Source organism: Dromiciops gliroides, chromosome 2, assembly GCF_019393635.1.
Source record: "Dromiciops gliroides isolate mDroGli1 chromosome 2, mDroGli1.pri, whole genome shotgun sequence".
Taxonomy (NCBI): Eukaryota; Metazoa; Chordata; class Mammalia; order Microbiotheria; family Microbiotheriidae; genus Dromiciops; species Dromiciops gliroides.
Window position 1 is genome coordinate 120,916,791 of NC_057862.1, and position 25,538 is coordinate 120,942,328.

The 25,538-nt window shown below is 41.6% G+C and overlaps 1 protein-coding gene across 1 annotated transcript in view; it reads left to right on the top strand.

The window, feature by feature from the left end:
- The window catches only part of LOC122743730 (pro-cathepsin H-like), a 46,326-nt gene that overhangs the window by 437 nt on the left and 20,351 nt on the right, over nucleotides 1-25,538 (top strand). Inside the window, exons 2-6 of the mRNA XM_043988855.1 lie at nucleotides 1,929-1,960; nucleotides 3,348-3,453; nucleotides 7,638-7,708; nucleotides 16,594-16,698; nucleotides 25,342-25,428. Of these exons, the coding sequence (XP_043844790.1) occupies nucleotides 1,929-1,960; nucleotides 3,348-3,453; nucleotides 7,638-7,708; nucleotides 16,594-16,698; nucleotides 25,342-25,428 (401 nt within the window). The remainder of the gene's footprint in view (nucleotides 1-1,928; nucleotides 1,961-3,347; nucleotides 3,454-7,637; nucleotides 7,709-16,593; nucleotides 16,699-25,341; nucleotides 25,429-25,538) is intronic.

Below are 25,538 nucleotides of genomic sequence, written 5' to 3' on the forward strand. Positions count from 1 at the left end.
CCAAACGTCCCAACACACACACACACACACACACACACACACACACACGCACGCACACGCACGTCTAGTTCCTTTCTGGGAAAAGGCTGGGAAATGAAAGTTAATCATGAAAACTAAATCACACAAGAAACTCTTGGCAAGGGGGTGCGGGGGGAGGGAATGGAGAACTAACTAAGCAAAAGAGAACGCCTAGGGATCCAAGGGCTGTTCTCCAGAACCGAGACCTTTCCTTGCGGTGTGATAGTTGCAACTTTCCCCTTCTCCCACCGGTTAATGCTCAGGGTATTTTATATTTCCTTTTTAATGCTAACGGTGTTTTCTCTCGTCATCTGTAAAATGGATGGGTCACTGAAGTCCTGCTACACACCACTTCACCGAGAACGAATTATTATGGGAGTATTTCGCAAATTACAGAGCTCAGAACTGCAATTGAGTAGTTCCATAGCCACTCTAAGGGAGCTGTGGAAAGCCCCAGGGGCTGAAACTAAGCCCCTGCACGCACCTCTACTGTCAGTAATTTGAGTGCCTGGTTCTAAAATTAGCCAGCCCTCTTGTGTGCGTGAAACACATGAAACAAAAGTAGGCAAACATTAAAACCATCGACCCTTGGGTTTTTTTGAGCCGGAGTCCTTCTTGGTCACCGTCTCAGAGACAGTGTGTTGGCAGGCAGAGACCTCAGGTCTCTGGGCTCCCTCCAGACAGAAACACGGAATCTGAGATCTAGAACCCAAGGGAACCTCGGGCTGGTGAACCCAAACCCTCATCTGCAGATGCAAAACTTGAGGCCAGAGAGAAGACATCAGTGACTTACCAAAGCCAGTTTAAACCCAAGCCCCCTGGCTTTTCACCAGCACAGTTTCTACTATGCCAGAATTTCCAAGGGTTTAGCAGTGCTTTTAGGACCTGAAAAAATAAATCCCAACGAAAGGAAATTTGACTGTAGACAGTCAAGAATTATGAAACTGAAAATGTAACCAGAGAACTAAAGCATTTTCTCCAAGAGCCAAATCTGACTTAAATACCTATACCCTAGTCCTAAGTGACATCCATTCTGGAGGCTTAGATAAGGTTTGATGTTAGAATTTTTTTCTTAATTCCTTCTAACTAGTTAAGAATTAATTCATGTTGCTTCACTGCTCTCCCTTTAATCTGGAACCCTGCTTTTTCTAGACTTTGTCCCTAAACCATTAAATGAATGCAGTAGAGAATTAATGTATGGTGTTAGTTCAGTGTTGACCCATGGACCATCCATGCCAATACCATCCAATGGGATTTTATTGACAAAGATACTGGAGTGATTTGCCATTTCCTTCTCCTGTGAATTAAAGCAAACAGAGGTTAAGTGCCTTGCCCAGGGTCACACAGCCAATAAGTGTCTGAGGTCACCTTTAAACTCAGCTCTTTTTAACACCTGACTCTTTGTAAATGCATCTTTTTTTTGGTGAGGCAATTGGGGTTAAGTGACTTGCCCAGGATCACATTGCTAGTAAGTGTCAAGTGTCTGAGGTCAGATTTGAACTCAGGTCCTCCTGAATCCAGGGCTGGTGCTCTATCCACTGTGCCACCTAGCTGCCCCAAACTCAGCTCTTTTTAACTCCATGCCCAGCTCTCTATCCACTGAGCCATCTAGCTGCCTAATTAATGTATAGATAACAGCTTTCCACTGATGCCATTGGAAGCCTTGGTACTAAATTCAGCTACTTCTACTTTGGGAGTTAGCCTGGAAATTTGCATTAGAGAGTATCAGAAATCCTAGTTCTTAGAAGTTTCCATTTTATAAAGTGCCATATATGTTTTTACTTTCTTAGATAAATAAAGCAATGATTGGCCCTTACGAATAAAAATTAATTTATGAACTAGGTTACTTGAATGTAGACCAAACATGCCTGGTTTATACCAAATTCTAAAATGTGCTTTTGCCTTCACAGAGAAGTTTCATTTTCAGTCATGGATGAAGCAGGTCAGTGATTACTTCTTCTTTTTTTGAACTATTTAAATCTCATAAGTTTCCTGCTAAGAAATGAAGTCAACCAAAAAAAAAAGAGAGAGAGAGAAATGAAGTCAATTGTGATAACATGTAAAGAAAAGGGGTTTTCCAACTCATCACCAGAGTCCTTCTACAATAATATTTGTCAAATAAAATGTCAACTAATGAAAACTAAGCAATTGATTACAATTGCCAAGAATGCTTAAATTGTTAACACTCTATTATGTTATTGACCATCCTAGCCACTATTTATCTTTAAGAGACTATTATATACTCGGGAATATTCCAGCTATTTTAAATTTTTTAAGTGTATTTAAATAGAAAAAAGTCATAAAACCTTTTTTTTTTTTTTTTTGGTGAGGCAGTTGGGGTTAAGTGACTTGCCCTGGGTCACACAGCTAGTAAGTGTTAAGTGTCTGAGGCCGGATTTGAACTCAAGTCCTCCTGAATCCAGGGCCAGTGCTCCATCCACTGTGCCACCTAACTGTCCCCCATTAAACCATTTTTAAATGTTTTAAATTTATCAGAAGTTTTTGCAAATTAAGCCAGGTTTGTTTTTTTTTTTAGGAAAATTTTTTGATCCAACTATTTATCTCTCAGACTTGGAATGAATTGCTGCAGGTGTGTTTGGCCCATTCTATAGGCCAAATCTATAGTAGCCTGGCTTTAGCAACCAAATGGATTGATCAAATCTATCAGTTTTGAGAATTAAATAATCATCTTTAAAGAGTTTTAATAAGTAACCCACTGACCATTTGTACCCCCCAACTCTATTTTGTTCCAAATGTTATCAGCCTCAGATTTCTGATCAAAGTCCCATGTGAATATGGGGTGGGTGACATGATCAAAAGTCTCAAATAGTACCCTTATCCTTTTACCACACTAAGTTGACTAGGCTCTTCTCACCAACCAGCTGGACATTTATCCTACAAGGCAAGGCGCTACTTAGTGATACTTGGCATCTACAGAAGAAATGAAAAAATGAACTTGTTCATTAAGGTCCTTTTGGACTTACTACTTGTTTGTTCTGAATAAAAATACCTTCCAGCACTGCCAATTAGTGCCCATAAGCAAATGAAATTGTGTTTGAATGGGGCAAAGACCTTACCTTGCATTTAGTGCAAGGCACTAGACTCATCCCCAATATTCCTACATGAACATCTCTATTAAGACATTGGACATTCACTTAAATAAAAAACAACAGCAACAAAGCACTGACATGGCCCCAGCTTTTTACTCCAATAAAATAAGTTACCAGGAAAAGTTTTCCTTTGTATCCCACAAGAACATAAAGTCTTTATTTTGGTGACCAATAGCTGCTTCCATACTTTGGGTTTCTTATGATGCCTTTTTTTTTTAGCACAACAAGAAATATGATATGCTGGAGTATCGTCGAAGGCTACACATTTTTCTTGAAAGAAAGAGAATGATTGACAAACACAATGCCGGGAACCACTCATTCACAAGTACTGCAGTAAAATTATTCTTATTACTTCTCTGGGAACTGGGGGTGGTAAGATAATGTTAGAAAATGGCAGGAGAGTATAAGCCAAAGGGTATTAATTAATTAACCAGGAAGTGGTGCCTTGTGCCTTTATATGAATCATCAACCAATCAGGCAACAAAAATTTTATTAAATACTATGTACCAGACATGGGATATAATACAATGTGTGTGTGTGTGTGTGTGTGTGTATGTATATATGTATATGTGTGTATGTGAAATGATACTGTGTTACCTTGGTATAAAATGAGATATAACTAGGAGTTTTTATGCATGAAGCAAATTCATTTATCTGAGGTTAGCAGAGTTAGCTGAAGCAGTTAAAGTGGGTTGACACCTCCAAGATAAGGACTAGCTTGTCCCCTAGAGTTCCCTATACAGGGTCCCACCCTGGCAGTATGAATGGGAAGAAGTTAGGTGCTGGAAGGTTCTCTCACAGTGAGGGGTCCCTTGAGGGTAAGAGGCATGCTAGCTTGTGGTCAATTGCTGCACATGGAAGCCCAGTGGCCACAGTCTAGGAGGTGAGGTACAGTAGGAAGTCAGCAGGCATGGGGGGAGAAGCATAATAAGGGCTTATTGTGTGCTGGGCATTGCACTAAGTGCTGATGATAGACAGACAAATGGAAAAACAGTCTCTGCCTTCAAGAAGTTTATATCTAGTGGGGGTATATAACATATTAACAACCAGGGGGAACAACAAAACTTTCTGAAGGAAGTAATTTGATTTGGGTCTTGAAGCAAGCTAAAGATACTAAGAGAAGACTGGGCGTATTTCAGGCATGAGTAGTAACCTATGAAAAGGGAAAGGGAAGAGATGGCATGCTGAGCTCAAGAAACCAGAAGTGGGACATGTGGCTGTGGTGGGAATGACTGGAAAGTTGACTGAGTGAAAGGAACGCAGTCAAATATTTGGAGAAGTAAGCTGACGGACTGAAGGGCCTGCCGTGCCAAGCAAGGTACGGTTTTGTATATCATCCTAGAGACCATAGGATGCTACTGAAAAGTCCTGAGTAAGCAAGTGACACTGTGAGACCTGTGCTTTGGGAAGATTATTTTGGCATCTGTGGGGAGATTGGCCTGGAGAGGAAAAAACCCAGAAGCCGGAAATCCAGTTAGGAGGAGATTTCAAAAGCCCAGGAAAGAGGTGATGAGGACCCTGTTTGTGGGGAAGAAACAGTTGTGAGAAAGGTTGTAGAGGTTGAATTGGCAGTTAAGTGGTGCAGTGGATAGAGCACTGGGCCCGGAGGCAGGAGAGTTGATTTCAAATCTGTCCTCAGATACTTGCTAGCAGTGTGGCCCTGAGAAAGTTCCTACCTCTCAAGGTTGTTGTGAGAATCAAATGAGATAATAATAATTAACAATAATTTTTCAAAAAAGTACTTAGGACAGTGCCTGGCACATAGTAAGTAAGCACTGTATAAATGTCAGCCATCATTACTGTTGACAGAACTTGGTGACTGGTTGAATAGAAGAGAGAGTCAAGAGTCAAGGGTGATTCTGAAATCAGAAAACAGGTTATCTGGAAATAGAGAAATTTGGAGGAAGGTCAGGTTTAGGTGGGGCAGATAATAAATTCCCTTCCAGACATTCTTAGTTATACTGGGACATCCTGGTAGAGAAAAATGTCCAGCAGGAAATTAGTGATAGAGAAGTAGAGCTCAAGAGAGACTAATATGATCATATGGATAAGAGAATAACCTAGATAGAAATGACAACTGAGCCAAGAGAAACTGATGAGAGAATCCATCCAAAGCCTTGTGGGAAAGCAGAATTAAGGAAGTAGAGCATGGTTGGTGAATCCAGCAAAGGACACTGAAAAGGAGAATTGTGAGAGGGTAATACCAGGAAAGCTAAGTGAGGAGATGAGGAGGGAGTGGTCAACAAAATCAAATCCTGCCAAGAAATCAAGAATGATGAGGAATGGGAAAAGATTATTCAATTTAGTCATTGAGATCATAGATGGCCTTGGACAGAACCATTTTCCAGTGTTAGCTCCTAAAAGCAACTTAAAAGAAAGGGGTGGAAGGTGAAGAAGTGAAGACAGCTTTTTCTGGGAGCTGGGCTACAAACTGACTGACTGATATGGGACTCTAGATAGCCTGAGAGAGTGGCTAGTCAAGTGCAGGTTTTGTAGCTATGGGGATACCTCAGCATGCCTCTAGGCTGAGGGGAAAGAATCAGCAGGCTGAAGAAGAGAGAGGGCATCAAGGGCACAATTGGAGGGTTTGGCCTTAGGAAAGAGCAAAGCCACCTCTTCCTTAGAGACTGGAGCAAAGGAAGAATGGTGGATGACATAGAGAGGTTTTCTGAGATGTAGAATAGGGGAGAGGAGAGAACTTGTCTTCAAAGGCATTTATTTTCTCAGTAAAATGTGAACAGGAGGTGCTGTGCTGAAAGGGATTGGGGAGAGGTGGGTTAGGAAGTTTAAGAGAAGATTTGTAATGACCTGTGGGGAGTGTGATTGAGTCAATCAGAGAGGAATAATGTTTACCCAGCAGCACTGAGGACCCAGTCAAGTTGAGATAACATACACTTACAGTGGTCCCATCAGTAGAGTTGTATGGCTGCTTGCAGTAATGCTCAGCAGCATATGACTAAGAGCAGGGAAAGCAGGTGATGGCAGAAACCCAGGCATGGGACTTGGCAAAGCAGGAGAAATGATAGGAGAAAGGGACAGAGGAGTCAAGATAGAAGGCAGTGCATAGTTGACCTGCTCTATCAATTTGCCCTTTCTGTCCCCATTTCTTAGCACCCTGATTGCCACATGTGCTTAATAAATGTTCATTGACTGACTGGCTCTGTGGTCAAGACTGCAAAAGGATGAGAGTGAAGCCAAAACAAGTAGGACTTGAGAGATTGGGATGAGGAATAAAAACAGGTTTAGGAGGAATGAAATAGAGTAAAAGATATGCTTAGGAGCTTGTGCTCAAGGGAGAAGAAATTCAGAAATCTGGGTAATGGAGGATGAACACAAATGGGTGCTGGTGAAATCAAGTGTATGTATGATCATAACCATGTGTGGCTGAGAAGGAATGAAAATGTAGATCATGGGAGTTAATGAACTAGGAGCTTGGGAGACTGTCCGTTTGTATATAGTAATACTGAAATAATTATCTTTTATTGACTATATCTACATGTGGTATCTATTTATATGCCAAAGAGCTTTGGAATTATTGGTCTGCCTTCCTTAGCCCCTGACAAATAAAAGATCCAGCCTATGGGGAACTGGTACCTTGGGATTTATTAGAAAATTCCCATCACCCTGTAGGGACACCTTCCTAAGTGTTGCTAATTGCTGTGGTGAATTTGGAAGGGGATATTTTATTTGAATTTCATTAGGAATTGTATCCTTTTTAATCTAATTGAATCTATGAAAGCCTTTTTATTATTATTTTGACCCACAAGTATATTATTTCATTCTAATCCCAAACTTAAATCTCTGGACTGGCCTAAACTAGACATGGCCCCAAATATTGGCATTAAAATATTTGGGGGAGATGACTTGGGGGAGAGAGGATTTTGCAATGATTTTGGTAGTTTAGTTCATTATTGAAGTATTGAAAGTGATATGCAAAAAGGGGGAAGTTGGATCTTCCAAGTGATATCAAGCTACAGGATCTTGGAATGATCAGTCAGCTTAGAGGAGTTTTAGTAAAATTGTATTGGGACATTTGGAACTGGAACAGTAAAGGGCCTTCTGTTCTGCTTGAATTTAAGATGTCCCCAAAAGCCCTTACGCTATTTGGTCATTTGCAGCAGTCTGTCCAAGGTTCTTGTCCAGACTGTTGGAATGAGTTTCCTAGGATGAGGGCCAAGATCTTTTCGAGGCTTAGGCTGTTTTAACTCCAAGCCCAAAGTGGGTAGAAGAGGCCATATGCTTAAATTACTAAGGCTTGGAAAGGTGGGAAGAAATGCCAAATATATAAGGGGATGCTAGCAAGACCTGCACCCAAGTTACTCTTAGGTAAATCCAGGTTTCTTTTATGCAAATTAAAGGAATCCAGTACATGAGTAACACAGAAAATTGAAAGTATTCAAAAGTTCAGAAAAAAGATTGAGAAAAATTTTAAATGGTCATGTAAATAAAACATTCTATTATTGCCTTTCTGCTATTTGTTAATTGAATTTTTTTGAAACTTCCTTTCAGTGGGACTGAACCAGTTTTCAGATATGACCTTTGATGAATTCAAAAAGACTTATCTTATGAGAGCACCTCAAGTAAGTACTGTTCATTCTGACAAAATGAGGATTTTTAGATGTAAACCATTTGAATTAGTTTACAATGTCATCTGTCCCCTCTCCTCTGCCTTCCATTTTCTCTCTCTTCAAATGGGCTTCTGTTCAGAATCATTCCTGGGAGTCAGAAAAGTTGGAACCCATCCTTATCCCAAGGGAACTTGGCTTATTATTTGTGTCTTAAACTTTAACTCACATGGCAACAAGGACATTTTGATCACAGCTTAAGGGAAGTGTTAGAGTCAAAGAAGGAAAAGGAGAGAGGCACCACAGTTGACAGTTGGGAAACAGGAATGTAAGAATGGGGGTGGATTAGATGAATTCTTCTCACCTCACTTAAAATGAGAAGAAACTGTGCCCCAATGCTTTTGTCTGGTGAGACTGATCAATAAAGTAGGTTGGATCAAGGCCAAGATATCTCCATTGAATCCATAATAGGCTTTAGATTAAATTCAACAAGTCCTTGATCAGTTTAGAAGTCCTTGAAAGCTGTTGAATGAAAGAGTGTAATGTTGCACAGGAAGTGTACTGATATTGGCTGAGGAAACTTATTCACACCCAGTGGGTCATCCATAAAATAATCAGAAATTTGGAACCTGGACATTCAAGCTTCTCGGAGATCAGTGGTAGAAGCCTCTATCCAAGCCACTGAGAAAGAATCACTTTGAAGATAGGAGAACACCTTGGCTTCTCCTTCCTCCGTTTGATGAGAGGATTTGAGGGTCAGAGGATTTTAGGCTTCCTATTAGCTCCCTATTCCTAGGATTATCCCCAGAACAGTTGATGTAGTGTTGGCACCAGGGACAGAGGAAAAACTAGACATTCTGAGGAAAGGCAACTCCAAGCTTTTACAAGGAGCACAGCAAAGAAGCTGTGCTGTACACATGGAGACTATTGTGAAGACTGTAGGAAATCTCTGTTACTCTTTGCAATATGTACTCTTTTTTTTTTTTTAATTTTTAATTTTTTTTTAAGTGAGGCATTTGGGCTTAAGTAACTTGCCCAGGGTCACACAGCTAGTAAGTGTTAAGTGTCTGAGGCCAGATTTGAACTCAGGTACTCCTGACTCCAGGGCCGGTGCTCTATCCACTGTGCTACCTAGCTGCCCCTGCAATATGTACTCTTTAAGCTGGAGCCCACTTTCCCTTTGACTGCATGTGTACTAGTAGGAGAGTGTGTCACAAACTTTTGTGGGATATTTTGTATCAGCCGCTCTTATTACACCTAATTAGTATAGTGTAGTGGGGTAGAGGGTTTGATCAGGGAAAACTAGTGCCTCTGGTATGAGGGTTGCCAAGCCCTCTTTCCACCTTTGGTGTCTACCTGATCCACCTACCTCTCACCTGCAGCTCCAGGAAGCTGTGGCATGTGCAGCAGCCACACCCCAGTAAACCATTTCAGCAGACAGGCTAAACCAGGTTGAGGGTAATCAAGGAGTCTCAAACCTTTTGGTGAGTTAGGGGGATGTTTACTCCAAGCATGTGAAGACTTCCCACTAGGTGGAATGGGCGGATGAGAACAACTTGTTCCCCTGGCCGTGAAGGTAGCTGAAATAGGTGCTGTGGAGACATTGAAGTTAGTTAGACATTAAAGGTGCCAGGGTCATCCAGTGCATATCAAGCCATCACCAGTCATCTTGACTCTGGACTGTGAAGACTCTGGAAGACAGAGTGGGGCCAACAATTCTGTGCAACTCTACCTCACATAAATCCAGTTTATGTTTGATTCAAAAGACATCACCCATACCATTTTATCATTTTTACCTATCTCTAATCCCTGTAGCAACAGGCAAGTGATGAAGCAGCTGATGCATATACACTGGGAGCTGTAATCACAACCCTGTACGTGGGTGGCCCAGGCCATAGGGTCATCTTCTCACTGGAAGCAGTGGATGTCTGAGCAGCCTTTTAAAGACTGCACTGCTGGGGGCAGCTCGCTGGCTCAGTGGATAAAGCATTGGTCCTGGATTCAGGAGGACCTGAGTTCAAATCCAACCTCAGACACTTGACACTTACTAGCTGTGTGACCCTGGGCAAGTCACTTAACCCTCATTGCCCCCCCCCAAAAAAAAAAAAAGTACAAGCAAAACTTAGAGAAATGAAAGATTCATGGCTTAGTAACAAGGCAGATAGAATTCAGTTTTACACAGATAATAACAATCCAAAGCACTTTTATGATGCCTGGAAGTCTGTTTATGGGCCAAAGACCTATGGTGCGTCTCAACTACTCAGCACTGATGGAACCACATTGATTAGTGATAAGGACATGATCCTAGAAAGATGGGCTGAACACTTCCACAGTATTCTCAATCTACATCAATCAGTGCTGAAGCCACTGACCTTTCACTTTGGGTTGAAATCTATCCCTCTCTAGCCAAATTTCCAATTGAAGAAGAGCTTTTGAATGCCATTAGGCTCCTCTCATGTGGCAAAGCACCTGGTGCTGATTCTGTTCTACCTGAAATGCACAAGGTGGGGGAGGGGAGGACATTTCTTTGCTCATACAAAAGCTGACTGAAATTTTCCAGCTTATATGGCAAGAGGATGTTATATCCCAGGAGTTCAAGGATGCCACCATTGTCCATCTCTATAAAGGTAAAGGCAATAGATTGTTTTGTGACAAGCACAGGGGCAACTCTTTCTTTCTTTCTTTCTTTCTTTTTTTTTTTTTTTTGGTGAGGCAATTGGGGTTAAGTGACTTGCCCAGAGTCACACAGCTAGTAAGTGTCAAGTGTCTGAGGCCAGATATGAACTCAGGTCCTCCTGAATCCAGGGCCGGTGCTCTATCCACTGCGCCCCCTAGCTGCCCCAGGGGCATCTCTGTCTTAGTCATTGCTGAAAAAATTCTTGCCAGAGTCTTCCTTAATAGGCTGATCCTTCACCTGGAAGATGGTCATCTACCTGAGAGCTAGTGTGGCTTCAGAAAGGGCCACAGAATGATCAGTATGGTGTTTGCTGCCCAACAACTCCAGCAGAAATGCCAGGAGCAGAACAGAAGTCTGTACACAATGTTTGCTGACAGGACAAAGGAATGTGATATTGTTGGTTTTGAGGGCTTATGGAAAAGTATATTAAAATTTGGTTGCCTGTAGAAATTGATCACTATGGTATACCAATTTCATGACAGCATGCTTGCCCACATTCTGGATAATAGATGATGCTCTCACACTTTCCCAGTTACCAATGCAGTAAAACAATGGAGCAAATGGAGAAGTTTTGAATATCGTGGATAAGTTCACTTACCTAGGTAGTATTTGTTCCAGTATTTGTACACATTGATAATGAGGTTGACACACACATTGCCAGAACTAGCTCAGCATTTGGGAGGATTTGAAGGAAAGTATGGAAAAGAAGAGGTATTAGACTGCCTACAAAAGTGAAGGTCTACAGAACCAATGTGCTGACCTCATTGTTGTATGGCTGTGAAACCTGGACAGTATACCAACACCATGCCAGGAAACAGAATCACTTCCATTTGAATTGTCTTAAGAAGATCCCGGGGCGGGGGCGGGGGGGGGGGGGGGAGTGGCACAGTGGATAAAACACCATCCCTGGATTCAGAAGGACCTGAGTTCAAATCTGGCCTCAGACACTTGACATTTACTAGCTATGTGACCCTGAGCAAGTCACTTAACCCCCATTGCCCCACCCAAAAAAAAAAAAGATCCCAAAGATCACCTGGCAGGATAAAATACTGGACACTGAGGTCCTTTCTCAAGTTAAACTGTCAGGCATTCAAACTGTATTGCACGGGCAGCTAGGTGGTGCAGTGGATAGAGCAACGGCCCTGGATTCAGGAGGACTTGAGTTTAAATCTAGCCTTAGACACTTAACAGTTACTAGCTGTGTGACTATGGGCAAGTCACTTAACCCTAATTGCCTCACAAAAAAAAACAAAAAGCATCAAACTGTATTGCAGAGAGCACAACTCCAGTGGGCTGGTCATGTTGTTTGAATGCCAAATGTATACTTGCCTAAAAGACTATTTTACAGAGAACTCAGACATGGCAAGTACTCACGTGGTAGTAAGGAGAGAGACAAGATCATTTTCAAGATCTCTTTGGAGAACTTTGGAATTGTTTGCATGACACGGGAGACACTGACGCAGGACCACCCAGCATGGCATGCCCTCATCAAAGAAGGCACTGTGCTCTATGAGGAAAGCAGAATTGAAGTGGCTCAAAAGAAAGTTGAGATGCACAAATTTAGAGAATCCACCCCAAATGTTCACATGGCCTCTTTGTGCCCAAACTGTAGTAGAACATTCCAAGCTCATATTGGTCTGATCAGCCACAGTTGGACACATTGTAACTTAACTCTACATAGTGGTATCATTTTGGTCCTCTTCCAGAACAAAGACCAACAACCAACCAGTAAATACCCCTTTCCACAAGCTAATTGGGTCTGGCTGACTAATAGTTTTCAACTAGTAATTACATAGGTGGGTGCTCATGAGCTGTATATAGCATTAGAGAATGACTCCCATACCCTCAAAACTACCTCTAGCTCACTAAGGAGAGATGGAGGAGCCACTCTCTGGGGACCTGACCTACCAGTGGAAATGTATCTACAGAGTGGGTACTTTGGGAACAGTGAAAGAACCATAAAAGCACTTTGCTTAGTTTGGAGAAAAGATTACTGAGATGAATTCATGAGTCACCCAATAGAAAATGCATTTACTCAGTTTCAGTGAGTCTATGGTCTAATCACTGGTGTAATTTTGTAACCCATCTGTGTGTGCCCTCTCATTCTTTGTGATTCTTCTCCATGCTTTTCCATGGATTCTCCACAAAGCATTTCCCACCAGCGTGCTTGACCTTTTCTTTAGGTCTTCTTACATTTAGTAATTACCAGTGAAGCAATCTAGCCATGTGACCACTCCCACCTGTTTCCACTCCTGTTGCCTCTGTGATATACATCAATTGAATCCTTACCTATAAGGCTCCCACAATGAAGTATCTATAGGAAAAATACTGCAATAGGTGTCAGAAGTCCTGAGTTCTAGTTCAGACATGTATATAAACTGTGTGACTTTGGGCAAGTCATTTAAGCTCCATGAACCTCAGTTTGCTTACCTGTAAAGTGGGAGTAAACATACTCTGCCTGCTTCACAATTGTGTGGGGATCAAATAAAGGGAATGTATGTGAAAGAGCTTTATAAACCATAAAGCGTGAAGTACTATTGCTGTATTCTAGAATATTTTTGTTTGAGTACTAAAGCAGAGCAGTAGGAGGCTGACCTGAACTTTACTGCCAGAGAGCAGGGCTAGGTAGGTGTAAAGTTCCATCGGGCAGAAGAAATAATGGATTTCAGGATCTGACAAGACAGGCCCTGCATGTAAGTGCCTTGAGAGCCTTTTTCCTGGTCCTGACTTCCTAATCAGATAGCTTACATGGTTATGAGAAAGAGAAGTTTCCTAGAAACATAGAAGCTCAGAGTTTGGAAGGAATGCCAGAGGTCATCTGATTGAGACCATTATTAATAATAATCACTAACATTTAAATAGGGCAGCTAGTGGCAGGAAGTGAACAGAGTGCCAGGCCTGGAGTCAGGAAGACTCATGTTCCTGAGTTTCAAATATGGCCTCAGACACTTACTGACTGTGTGACCCTGGGCAAGTCATTTCAGTTTCCTCATCTGTAAAATGAGCTGAAGAAGGAAATGGCAAACCACTCCAGCATCTTTGCCAAGAAAACCCCAAAGGGGTCACAAAGAATCAAACATGACTGAAAAACAACTCAACAACAACATCCTTTAAATAAGTTCTTCATAGTGGTGAGCACTGTGCTAAGTGCTTTCTTATTTGATCCTCACAACAACCTTGGAAGGTAGTTGCTTATGTTATCCCTATTTTGTAGTTGAGGAAACTGAGGCAGAGGTGAAGTGATTTGCCTAGGGTCACACAGCTAGTAAGTTTCTGAGGCCAGATTTGAACTTGGGTCTTTCTGACTCCTGGCCCAGCACTATACTGTAACTCCCCCCAGCTCCCTCTGATAATCCTCTCTTCATTTTTCTTCAAGCTCTTTTTTTAAATTGAGTTTTGTTATTTTCTAAGCATTTCCAATTCTTGCTCAGTTTCTGAGCTCCTGTCATACATCAACCTGAGATGAGTTTCTTAACCCATACAAATTAAGCTCATTAACTTGCCCAACTTGTCCTTCCCCTACCTTCTATATTTCTGTTGGTGGTACCACTATCTTCCCAATCACCCAGGCTTGTAACCTGGGAGCATTAGAATGGAAAAGTATGTACTTTGTGCTAAGCACAGTAAATGGTAAATGCTGGGAATAAAAATGGAAAAGCGAAAACAGTTCTTTCTCTCAAAGATCTCATATTGTAATTGGAGAAAACTAAACTTATAGCAGAGTTCCACTATAGGGTGAATAGAAAGGCGGGGGGGGGGGGCAGCTATTTGTTAAATTCAGAACTAAGTCAAATTGAAAAACATTTGATTCAGCGGAGGGAAACACTTCCTTAAAGAGATAACATTGTTCAGTGGCACTCTGGTTATTACTATCAAGCAAGGAAAACGACAAAGAAACATAAGCTCACAAAAGGGGGATTTGCCACCATTGTAGAGGAGGTCTAGCCCTAGTTCCAAGAGAAATACAAATGGTGAGGTACTTCTGTTTTCAGTGGTACTGTGCCGGTCCCAGCAAGCCCTGGAACATTGCAGAGCCTCCTGCATTAGGAACATAATCCCATATAAGAATTTCCCTACCCATCCACAATCCATACAAGAAAAATCAAATGATTAAAGAATGTCTTTTGTCCAGAATATGATATGCAGTTGGCAGACAATCTATAGAGCTCTCCTCTTTTAGTTCATATATCTGAGACAAAACTTGCAAATGGACAATGAGCTGAGTGCAGAACTGAGCAGAAGGAGGAGTATAGGCTGGATTGCCTCTGAGAAAGTCTTTTTAATGATTCCAAGCTTTTTCTTGAAACAAATGTTTTGAATATGAATGTTCTTCTGATGATGAGTCATGGAATACCACAGTCTCCAAAGAATTGAAGCTGAGCATAGACTAAAGAACAATGGAGAGGCACATTGTGGGCATTACAAATGAGGAATTTCCCAGAAGTTCCATAAAGTATGTCAAGAGAGTAATGTATGGTTAGAGAAGTAGAGAAGCCAGGGACAAAGAACAGACGGTCATGTCCTTCATTGGTAGTCATGCAATGTCAAGCATTTATGGGAGCATGTGGACAAGAGGTACATGGGATGGGCTTCAATCTTTGTCATTCAAGGGCAAATCCACATTAATGAAATCACATATCCCTCCCTCAAAGTCTATGATTGTAGGAGCCCACAAGATTGGAACTGTGCTTATCATTTCTTTGGTCATCCCCACAACATCATCAACTCTAAATAATGACTATCATGTGACGCAGAGTGCCATAACACTGTTTGATTTTCAAATGAGCAGAGTCAGCATGGGAGAAGTGGATTATAGGTGTTTATTAGGTAGGGACTGACTAGTCTGAGGATCCTATACAGTAGGTACACTGCACATGCTTAATGACTGCCAGATAAAGTGAGATTTGAGACACCTGAGCAGACCAAACCTCAAGCTTTGTGCCTAGACTTTAGTTTTAAAAACGCAGGCTCTACACTTTAACTTGTTAGGAAACAGATCACTCTGCATCATGAAGAAGAAATCAAGATAGAGATTAATCTAGAGGCTCTTCTAAGGTGTAATAATTTCACTGAGTCTTTTGTCCAAGCAATAGTATAAAAAGCATTTGCAAAGCACTTGATCAGGGTTCTCTAATGTGACCCTCACAACTACCCTAGGAGGTAGGTGCTATTACTATCATCCCCATTTTTACAAATGAGGGAACTGGGGGCAGCTAGGTGGCACAATGGATAAAGCACCAGCCCTGGATTCAGAAAGACCTGAGTTCAAATCTGGCCTCAGACACTTGACACTTACTAGCTGTGTGACCCTGGGCAAGTCACTTAACCCTCATTGCCCCACAAAAACAAACAAAAATGAGGAAACTGAGGTTAAGTGACTTGCCCAGAGTCACAGATAGTCTGAGAGCAGGTTTGATTGCAGGTCTTTCTGACTCCAGGTCCAGCATTATATCCACTGTGCTAATTAGCTATCTATCCTAACCACTAATACTAAAGAGAAAATGGGGGGTAGAGATAAGAACAGACTGAAAGGAGATAATTAGAGGGTTGGTATGTAACTAACTCCAAAGAGAGAAAAGTTGTGTTAGGGAATATTATCAAAAATTTAGATCTGCAGAAGGGACCTTCAAGATCAACCAGTCTAACTTTTCATTTTATAAATGAAATTACCAAAGCCCAGAAATATTACATGACTTTCTTAAGAAAAACCAGACAGTAAGTCACAGGACTGGGATTTAGGCCCAAATCCTCTAATTACAGATCTAACACATTGGGAACTAATAACTCTACTGATATTTAGGCCTAAATAACTGTGTTGACATTCCAGTGAATGCTTAGGTAACTAACTCTTAAGACTTTTAAGATTACTTTTCACTTCTCCTTCACTTCATTTCCCATATTTCCTTGTGGTTGTTAGCAGTAAAAACCCTCCAAATACTTCAAAAAGCTATGTTTGCTCAGGAAAGGAGGGGGGATTAGGGAGCACTGAGCTGAAGCTCCTTAAAGCACAGAAGACAAAGATTCAGCTGCCAGTATACTGTCCTATAAATTGACCCCAATTTCATCTTGGAAATATCTGTTTTTGTGCTGAATTTCATTGTGGGGGCAGAGAGAAAAGATTTTCCACTTATGTAATCTCTACTGTATATTCCAGTTTAATCACGTGGTTTAAAAAAAAAAACTTTAAAGCATTTTTTCTAACAAAGGCATTTTGTTATTTCAGAATTGCTCAGCTACTAAAGGCAGCCATGTTCGACATGTTGGTCCATACCCAGAATTTATGGACTGGAGAAAGAAAGGAAATTATGTCTCACCAGTAAAAAACCAGGTATGGACAATTATTCAATGAATTTTCCAGTAATTTCTGTGAAATAGTCTCATCCATGAATAGTTTACCAGTCTTTCTGTTATATACAGAAAAACAAGTAAAATAGACTATTGCAAGGAGATAATCCAGAAAGTCTCTTTCCCAACCTGAACCCTGTGTCCCACTTTCCACTCTTCCCTTAACTAGTCACAACTACTATCTTTTCATCCCTAACAAATTCACAGAATCATGAAATTTTAGAGTTAGAAGTGACCTTAGAGGTTAGCTAGTCCAATCCTTGTCATTTTATTTTATTTTGTTTTTTGTTTTTTTCAGCAACAAACATTTATTTTATTTTCCAGTTACATGTAAGGGTACTTTTTTTTTTTTTTTGCAGGGCAATTGGGGTTAAGTGACTTTCCCAGGGTCACACAGCTAGTAAGTGTTAAGTGTCTGAGGCCGGATTTGAACTCAGGTACTTCTGACTCCAGGGCCAGTGCTTTATCCACTGCACCACCTAGCTGCCCCTGTAAGGGTACTTTTTAACATTCATTTTCATAAGACTTAGAGTTCCAAATTTTTCTCCCTCCCTCCCTTTCGCCCCCACCCCCACCCCCCAACAAGATTGCAACCAGGTTATATATGTACAATACACAAGTGTTCTTTTTATCAGTTCTTTCTATAGGGGTGCATAGTAAGCTTCCTCATTAGTTCCTTGGGATTGTCTTGGATCATTGCATTGCTGAGAGTAGTTAAGTCATTCACAATTGCTCATTGAACAATACTGCTGTCACTACACACAATGTCCTCCCAGCTCTGCTCACTTCACTATACATCTATGTTCATTAGTCTTTCCAGGTTTTGGGGGGATCATCCTGTTTGTCATTTCCTGTAGCACAAGACCATTCCACTCCAATCATATAGCACAGCTTTTTCCATCATTCCTCAATTGAAGGACATTCCCTTGATTCTCAATACTTAGCCTCCACCAAGAGATGCTATAAATATTTTTTGTACAATTTTTCCCCCTTTTCTCCTTTTCATGATTCCTATTGTTAACTGTTTCCGTTCCATCCTATTCCCTTCCCCATGATATTTATTCTATTATCCCTCTTCTTTCATCCTATCACTCTTCAAAAGGGATTTGCTTCTGTCTGTCCCCTCCCCCACTCTGCCCTTCTTCTTTTGCCCCCTCTCTCTTTATTCCCTTCCCCTCCTATTTTCCTGCAGGGTTAGAGAAATTAGTCCTCCCATTTGAGTGTGTACATTATTCTCTCCTTGAGCCAATTCTAATGAGATTGAGGTCTTTGAGCCAATTCTGATGAGTGTTAGGCTCATTTACTGCCCAGATTAAATAGATTACTCCACCCAGTTGGGTGTGTCTGTTAGTCCCTCCTTGAGGCAGCTGTGATGAGTTTAAGGTCTTTGAGCCTTTTCTGATGAGTGTAAAATGTATTTACTGCCCTGCTCCTCTCCCATCTCTTCCCCCACTCCATAAGCCTTTTCCTGTTTCTTTCATGTAGGATTTCACCTCTGCCCTTCCCCCTCCCCCAGTGCATTCCCCTCACCCCTCAATTTAACTCTAAAGATGTCATCACCTAGCTAAGTGACACAGTGGACAAAGCATCCCCCCTGGACCCAGGGGGATCCCAGTCAAAACCTAGTCTCAGACACAAGACAGTCACCCACTGCACAGCCCCAGGTATGTCCCCCAGCTCCAGTTTTTTATGGTTCTCTAGGGTCTTGTATTTGAAAGTCAAATTTGCCATTCAGTTCAGGTCTTTTCATCACAAATATCTGAAAGTCTTCTTTTTCATTAAAGTCCCATTTTTTTCCACTGAAAGATTATGCTGAGTTTTGCTGGGTAGGTGATTCTTGGTTGGAATCCCATTTCCTTTGCCCTCTGGAATATCATATTCCATGCCCCCTGGTCCTTTAATGTAGAAGCTGCTAGATCTTGTGCTATCCTGACTGGGGCTCCACAGTACTTGAATTCTTTCTTTTTGGCAGCCTGCAATATTTTCTCCTTGACCTGAGAGCTCTGGAATTTGGCTATAATATTCCTAGGAATTTTCCTTTGGGGATCTCTTTCTGGAGGTGATCTGTGGATTCTTTCCATTTCTATTTTAGCTTCTTCTAGAATTTCAGGGCAATTTTCCCTGAGAATATCTTGGAAGGTGATGTCTAAACTCTTTCCTTGATCATGGTTTTCAGGTAGACCAATAATTTTCAAATTCTCTCTCCTGGACCTGTTTTCCAGGTCAGCAGTTTTTTCCCAGAAGATATTTCACATTGCCCTCTATTTTTTTATTCATTTGGATTTGCTTTATTGTGTCTTGATTTCTCATAGTCACTGGCTTCCATTTGTTCAATCCTCATTCTTAGGCAATTATTTTCATCAAAGAGCTTTTCCATTTGGCTTTTCAAGCTGTTGACTTTTTTCTCATGTCTTTCCTGCATCACCCTCATTTCTCTTTCCATGTTTTCCTCTACCTCTCTAACTTTATCTTCAAAGTCCTTTTTGAGCACCTCTGTGGCCTGAGACCAATTCATATTTTCCTTGGAAGCTTTAGATATAGGGGCCCCGATGTTGACATCTTCCTCTGAGGGCGCCCCTTGGTCTTCCTTGTTACTGAAGAAACTTTCTATGGTCCTCACCTTTCTCTGCCGGCTCATCTTGCCTTTCTTTTACTTGACTTTTAGCTCCTTAAAGTGGGGCACTGTTTCCAGGCTGCACTATCCCAAATTTAAGAAGTCCCAGGTGGTATGATTTAAGGAGGATTAGGTTCTTCACTCAACTGCCCTGTTCCCTGGTCTGTAGATGACCCCAGACCAACTTGCTAATCAACCAGCTTTGTGTGTTGTGGTTGTCAGCTCCGATGAGCCTGTGCCCCTCCCCCACCTGGGCCACTGCTACTCAGGCCTTCCTCCTGGTTCTCAGTAAAATCCAAGTTCTGCCTCAGCACCAGCATAGAGCCCTGTAGTCTCCCCCCTGCCCAGGGCTCAGCTCACTCACCAGATTGTGAGCTTAGTTCCAGAGGACACTGGCACTTCAGCTGATTCAGAGGCTCTGGGGGTCTCCCTCTCTGGTGAGGCCTTCCTGGGACTGGGTCTGTGTCAGGGTAACTGTGGGGTTGGGCTCAACTCCTGTATCAGCACAGCAGCTCCCTCCTTCTGACCTTCCAAGCCGTTCTTGGTTAGAAGATGATTTCAGCACATTCTTCTGTGAGTTTTGCTGGTCCGGGCATTTTCCTATGGCCTTATTTGGCTGTTTTTTGGAGCAATCGTGTCATGAGTTCGGGAGCTCACTGCCTTTCCTCCCCAACCCTTGTCATTTTAGAGGAGAGGAAACTCATCTCCAAAGTTCAGCTTGGTAACAGCATAAAATGTGGTGAGGTTTGGGTCTGAAGGGACCTTGATTCAAATCCAATGGACAGTCAATAACATTCTCCAATTTGTCAATATCCCAACTAAAATATGGGGCACAGAATTAAACACAAGGCCTCAGTAAGGTCTGAACAGAGCAGAATACAATAGGGAATAGGAGTTTGTTAGCTTCTTGGCTGCCCAGTCACATTGGCAATTCATATTGTACCTCTAGAGCTTTTTCAGACAAATAGCTGGGTAGCTATGATTCACATCTTGTCCACCTAGGTCCCAATTTTAATGCAAATAACAAATTGCCTGAAGTGGTCACACTATTTGAAGTTACAATTATGTTAAATGTGGTTATTGGTTCCAGGCCAGTGGAAATATGCTGTGTAAATTCTAATAATGTGACCATTCGGGTAGTGGAGGGGGGAAGGGTTGTTTGTTTTTCATGCTTATCAGGACCTAGCTATATTTGTAAAGCCTAATATTTTAACCTAGTTGTCAGACTTTTACATTTATACCTATTAAATCTTATCTTATTAGAATTGGCCCACAAATCAAGTCTGTCGAGCTCTTTTTGGATACTGTATCTCATTCCAGCTGTTGTGTCACTCTTCATATCATCTGCAAATTTGATAAAGCATTTCATCCATCCCTCTACCCAGGTCATTGTTAAAAATATTAAATATCATAACAACAAGCTTAGGGGGCAGCTAGGTGGCACAGTGGATGAACACTGACCCTGGGTTCAGGAGGACCTGAGTTCAAATCCAGCCTCAGACACTTGACATTCACTAGCCTAAACTCTGTTTACAGATTTCTAGTCATCATGTTGAGTCATTTCTTGCTCACATTGCATGGTCACCTATTCATAACTTAAAATTAAGGGAGCATTCCAATCAAAGGAGGTGCTTGTTGTGGGTATTTGTTCCAGTCTGCCTACTCAATGTAGGGAACACTGAGTCCCCCTCAGGAAACAGAGCAAGAAAATACTGGAATATGAACACATAAAGCCATTTACAAAGGGAAGAATGGGTGAGTCAATAAAAAATTATTTATTGAGCAACTTTTATGGGTGAAAGAGGGTGGTAGGTGCTAAGTATTAGAGGTGGAGTCTAGTTAGGGAGATAAGACATGCATATGAAAGTATCACTACCAATAACAAGTATAAGGTGGAGAAGAAGGAACAAGGAAGGGAATCAAGTAAACTTGGGGCTTGATGATTGAATTGGGTAACTAGGATAATGATGCACACTGATGGAAATTTTAAAAGTCAAACTGAGGGACAGCTAGGTGGCGCAGTGGATAGAACACTGACCCTGGAGTCAGGAGGACCTGAGTTCAAATCTGGCCTCAGACACTTGACACTTATTAGCAGTGTGACCCTGGGCTAATGACTTAACCCTTAACCTGCAAAAACAGAACAAAAAGTCAAACTAAGGACAGAAGAGGATGGTGGGGGAAGGGGGAATCAATTCATGAGGAAGTTCCATTTTAGGCATTTTTTTTTAAACTGATGACAAGACTTCCAAATGGAAGATTCTAGCCAGGCACTAAAGCTGTAAGACTGGAACATATAAGGTGCTGAAAATGTTAGATTTGGAAGTCACCAGCACTGCAGATCATAGTTGAAATGGTGAGAGTAACTGAAGAGAGAAGCAGAGATAGTGTGTGGTCTGACTGAAGAATTTCCACATTTCAAGGGTAGGAAGAGGAAGTAGAATCGGAAAACAAAAGGAGCAACCAGAGTTGCAGGAGGAGAACAAGCATAGTATAGTATATTAGCTTTACCAATACTTGGGTTTGAATTACAAGGTGAAAGAGGAAATTTCAAAGCTAGAGATGTTTACTGAGGAATACAGAGGATCAGATAGAAGTGAAGGAGCCCCAAAATTCATTCCTAATATCTCTGAAGTGGTCCCTATCCCCAGCTTCCTGCACTCTGAACTGTGCTAAGGGCCCTATTCATCAAAAATATATAACATTGGGGATAGCTAGGTGGTGCAGTGGATAAAGCAGCAGCCCTGGATTCAGGAGGACCTGAGTTCAAATCCGACCTCAGACACTTGACACTTACTAGCTGTGTGACCCTGGGCAAGTCATTTAACCCTCATTGCCCCCAAAAAAACAACAACAACAAATACCAAAAAAAAAAAAAAAAACATAACATTGACCCAATACTAAAACAGCCTACACTGTCCCCATAAGGGAAGATGAAGGAAAATTGGCAATATAACATGCTGCTGTCTTGTATCTAGCACAGGATAAAATGCAAAGAATTTCAAGGAGGGAAGGTGAGGACAAAGGAAACTTAAGATTTAAGGGACTGCCCTATCTTCTCTCTAGGAGAGGGCTGCAGGAGCTGAGAAACACTCATTCCTATGGGAAAGAGGACTTATGTAGAAAAGGAAAACTCAAGGGATGAATACATTACTATCTTTGAGAAGCAGCTTGATTACATTGGAAAGAGTGCTAAAGTTGGGATCCAGAGGATAAAGATACTGAGTCACATCTAAATAACAATTTACTTAGCAAGGCATACAGTTCCTGAAACAAATAGGGTCCAAGGCTCTCAGACAGGGGTAGGACCCAGAGGATCTAGGTTCTTTGGCTTATATATTATTTTTACATAGTGCTAGAGGGAAATAAGATTACTTCAGTTTGGATCGGGGCATGAGCTGATCCCTCATGAATGGGGGAATTATACAGAAAATATTTAAAAAGACACAAAACTAGGGGCAGCTAGGTAGCACAGTGAATAGAGCACCACCAGCCCTGGAGTCAGGAGTACCTGAGTCCAAATCCAGCCTCAGACACTTGACACTTGCTAGCTATGTGACCCTGGGCAAATCACTTAACCCTCATTGCCCCACCAAAGAAACAAACAAACAAAAAAAGACACAAAACTCAAAAGTCAGTGAAAGGGGGGGGGGGGGGAATCAGTGGTGGAGGTCCTTAAGTATTCCTCTTTAAAGATTTATATGGGGGCAGCTAGGTGGCGCAGTGGATAAAGTACCGGCCTTGGATTCAGGAGGACCTGAGTTCAAATCCAGCCTCAGACACTTGACACTTACTAGCTATGTGACCCTGGGAAAGTCGCTTAACCCTCACTGCCTTGCCAAAAAAAAAAGAATTATACCCTTTCGCACACAAATCCAATTAGAATAAAATAATCTTTTATTTAGGTGCTAGAGAGGAGGAACTAAGAAAGTAGGCCTTGGACTTCTCTGGAGGGGAGATGGTTCAGAGACATTCTCATAGATACCTATCTCCTTGAACAGGAAAAAGGCAAAAGCTTTTATAGATGGTAAATGGGGATGATCACCTGAGTCCTTACTGTGGGTGGTCTGGGTGGATGCTCTGATCTCTGGAGCCATCTCAGTCTCTCCCCCCTATCTCTTGCTTTTCAAGGTGTGTTTGTCCTTTAGTTTAGCTTCTCAAGGAGAGTTAGCTGGCCATTTTAAACTTTAATAGTCCCAAATCCCCAACCCCATAACAGTCTAGTCATAATATGGAGGGCCAGTTACAAAGGAGTCACTTTGGCCTAACAGGCCCACCTCTAAAACTTACTATAGTTATGTTTGTGTGGGCAAATAATGTCACTTCTTTGAACTTCAGTTACCTCAGCTGTAAAGTAAGGATAACAATGCCTGTAGTACCTAACTCATCAGGATGTTATGCTGAACAAATGAAATAATTTACATTAAGCACTTTCACTTTTATTTTCACAGTACTTTAATATTTGCAGTTAATATTACTCTTATCATATATACAGAGTTAACAAAGTTACTAACAACTGCTGCCCTAGCAAGGAGAGCTGGAGCCTTTAATAATTGTATTCACAGAGAGTTGTTTGTCTGTGTTCTCAAAGAGGACCATGACTTGGGGTGATGTCATGACTTACAGTGAATTGGATTTAAGTGAGGGTTGTGCAAGGTCACCAGCTTCACTCTCTCCTCCAGAGCCATCTGGGTCCAGTGGCAAGAAATACAGCAGGATGACTGGAGATGGCCCTGGATGTTTAAGGCAATTGGAGTTAAGTGACTTGCCCAGTGTCACACAGCTAGGAAGATTAGTAGAGAGTCACCTTTGAATATATCATTGTGAGCAAGCCAGTTCCGTTTCTTTCTGATCACCTCTACTCTTCCTCATTCCATTGTGTCCTCTACCTAGCCACCAAAGTGATTGTCCTAAAGCACGGGTCTGACCTTGTCAGTAAACTAACCCTAACCCTAACCCCCATGATTAAATATAAATTTCTACTTGGCATTTAAAGTCCTTCAAAACCTGGCCCCTCCAATTTTCTAGGCTTTTTTTTTTTTCAGTGAGGCAATTGGGGTTAAGTGACTTGCCCAGGTTCACACAGCTAGTAAGTGTTAAGTGTCTGAAGCCAGATTTGAATTCAGGTCCTCCTGACTCCAGGGCTGGTGCTCTATCCACTGTGCCACCTAGCTGCCCCTTTCTAGGCTTTCTTATACTTGACCTCTCTCCATACATTGCATAATCCAGCTTCACTGGCCTGCTTGGCTTTTCCTATCACGTCTCTCCACTCCTCATCTCTATGCCTGTCTTATCTTCCATGCCTGGAACACTCTGCTTCCTAGTTTCCTTGGCTTCCTTCAAGACTCATTTCAACTCCCACATTTTACAAGAGGTTTTGCCTGGTCCCCCTCAGCTACCAGTGCCTTCCCCTTTGAGACTGCCTTTCTTCTACTCTGAGTATATCTTTTTAGGACCTAGTTATTTACATTAACTGCCTTCTCCATTAGTCTGTGAGCTCCCTGAGGGCAAGAAGTATCATTGCCTCTCTTTGTACTCTTAATGCTTAGCACAGTGCCTGGCAAGTTGTCAGCTCTTAAGAAATGTTTGGGGGGTCTTTTTTGGGGGGAGGGGTTAAAACAACTTATTATTACTGTCAAAAAAAAAAAAGAATGAGAACATAAGATGGTACTTAGGGTTTATTTAGTTGAGAGGGAATAATCAACTGGGCACATATTGAACTTCCTACAAAGTCTCTTTCTTCTTGCAGTTTCAAGAGGATTCTTTTTGGATCTTCTCTAGCCAAAAGTCAGTTACAATTGATGTTCATAATGATGGCCCTAAAGCCTCAGAGTGTCCTGAAATCATTCTATAACAGAATAAAGGGTACTCAAAGAAAAAACAAAAACAAAAACACAGTATCTTAGGTTTGGGAGCCAGAGTGTAGGAGATTTAGGAAAGAGAGAGAGTTTAGATTCTGTCTAAAAGTTGGTTTAGAAAAATTGACAGACTTTATTCTCCTTTCTTCTCCAGGGTGGATGTGGCAGTTGCTGGACTTTTTCTACTACTGGGGGACTAGAGTCAGCTGTTGCCATAGCAACTGGAAAACTACTCTCTCTGGTAAGAAATATGATTTTAGGAATGCTGGAAGAGAAATCATCCATATGCTAACCTCATTTTTATTTCCCTGAATGTTCAATGTAATTTGTTTATTTCATATTCCCTTTTAC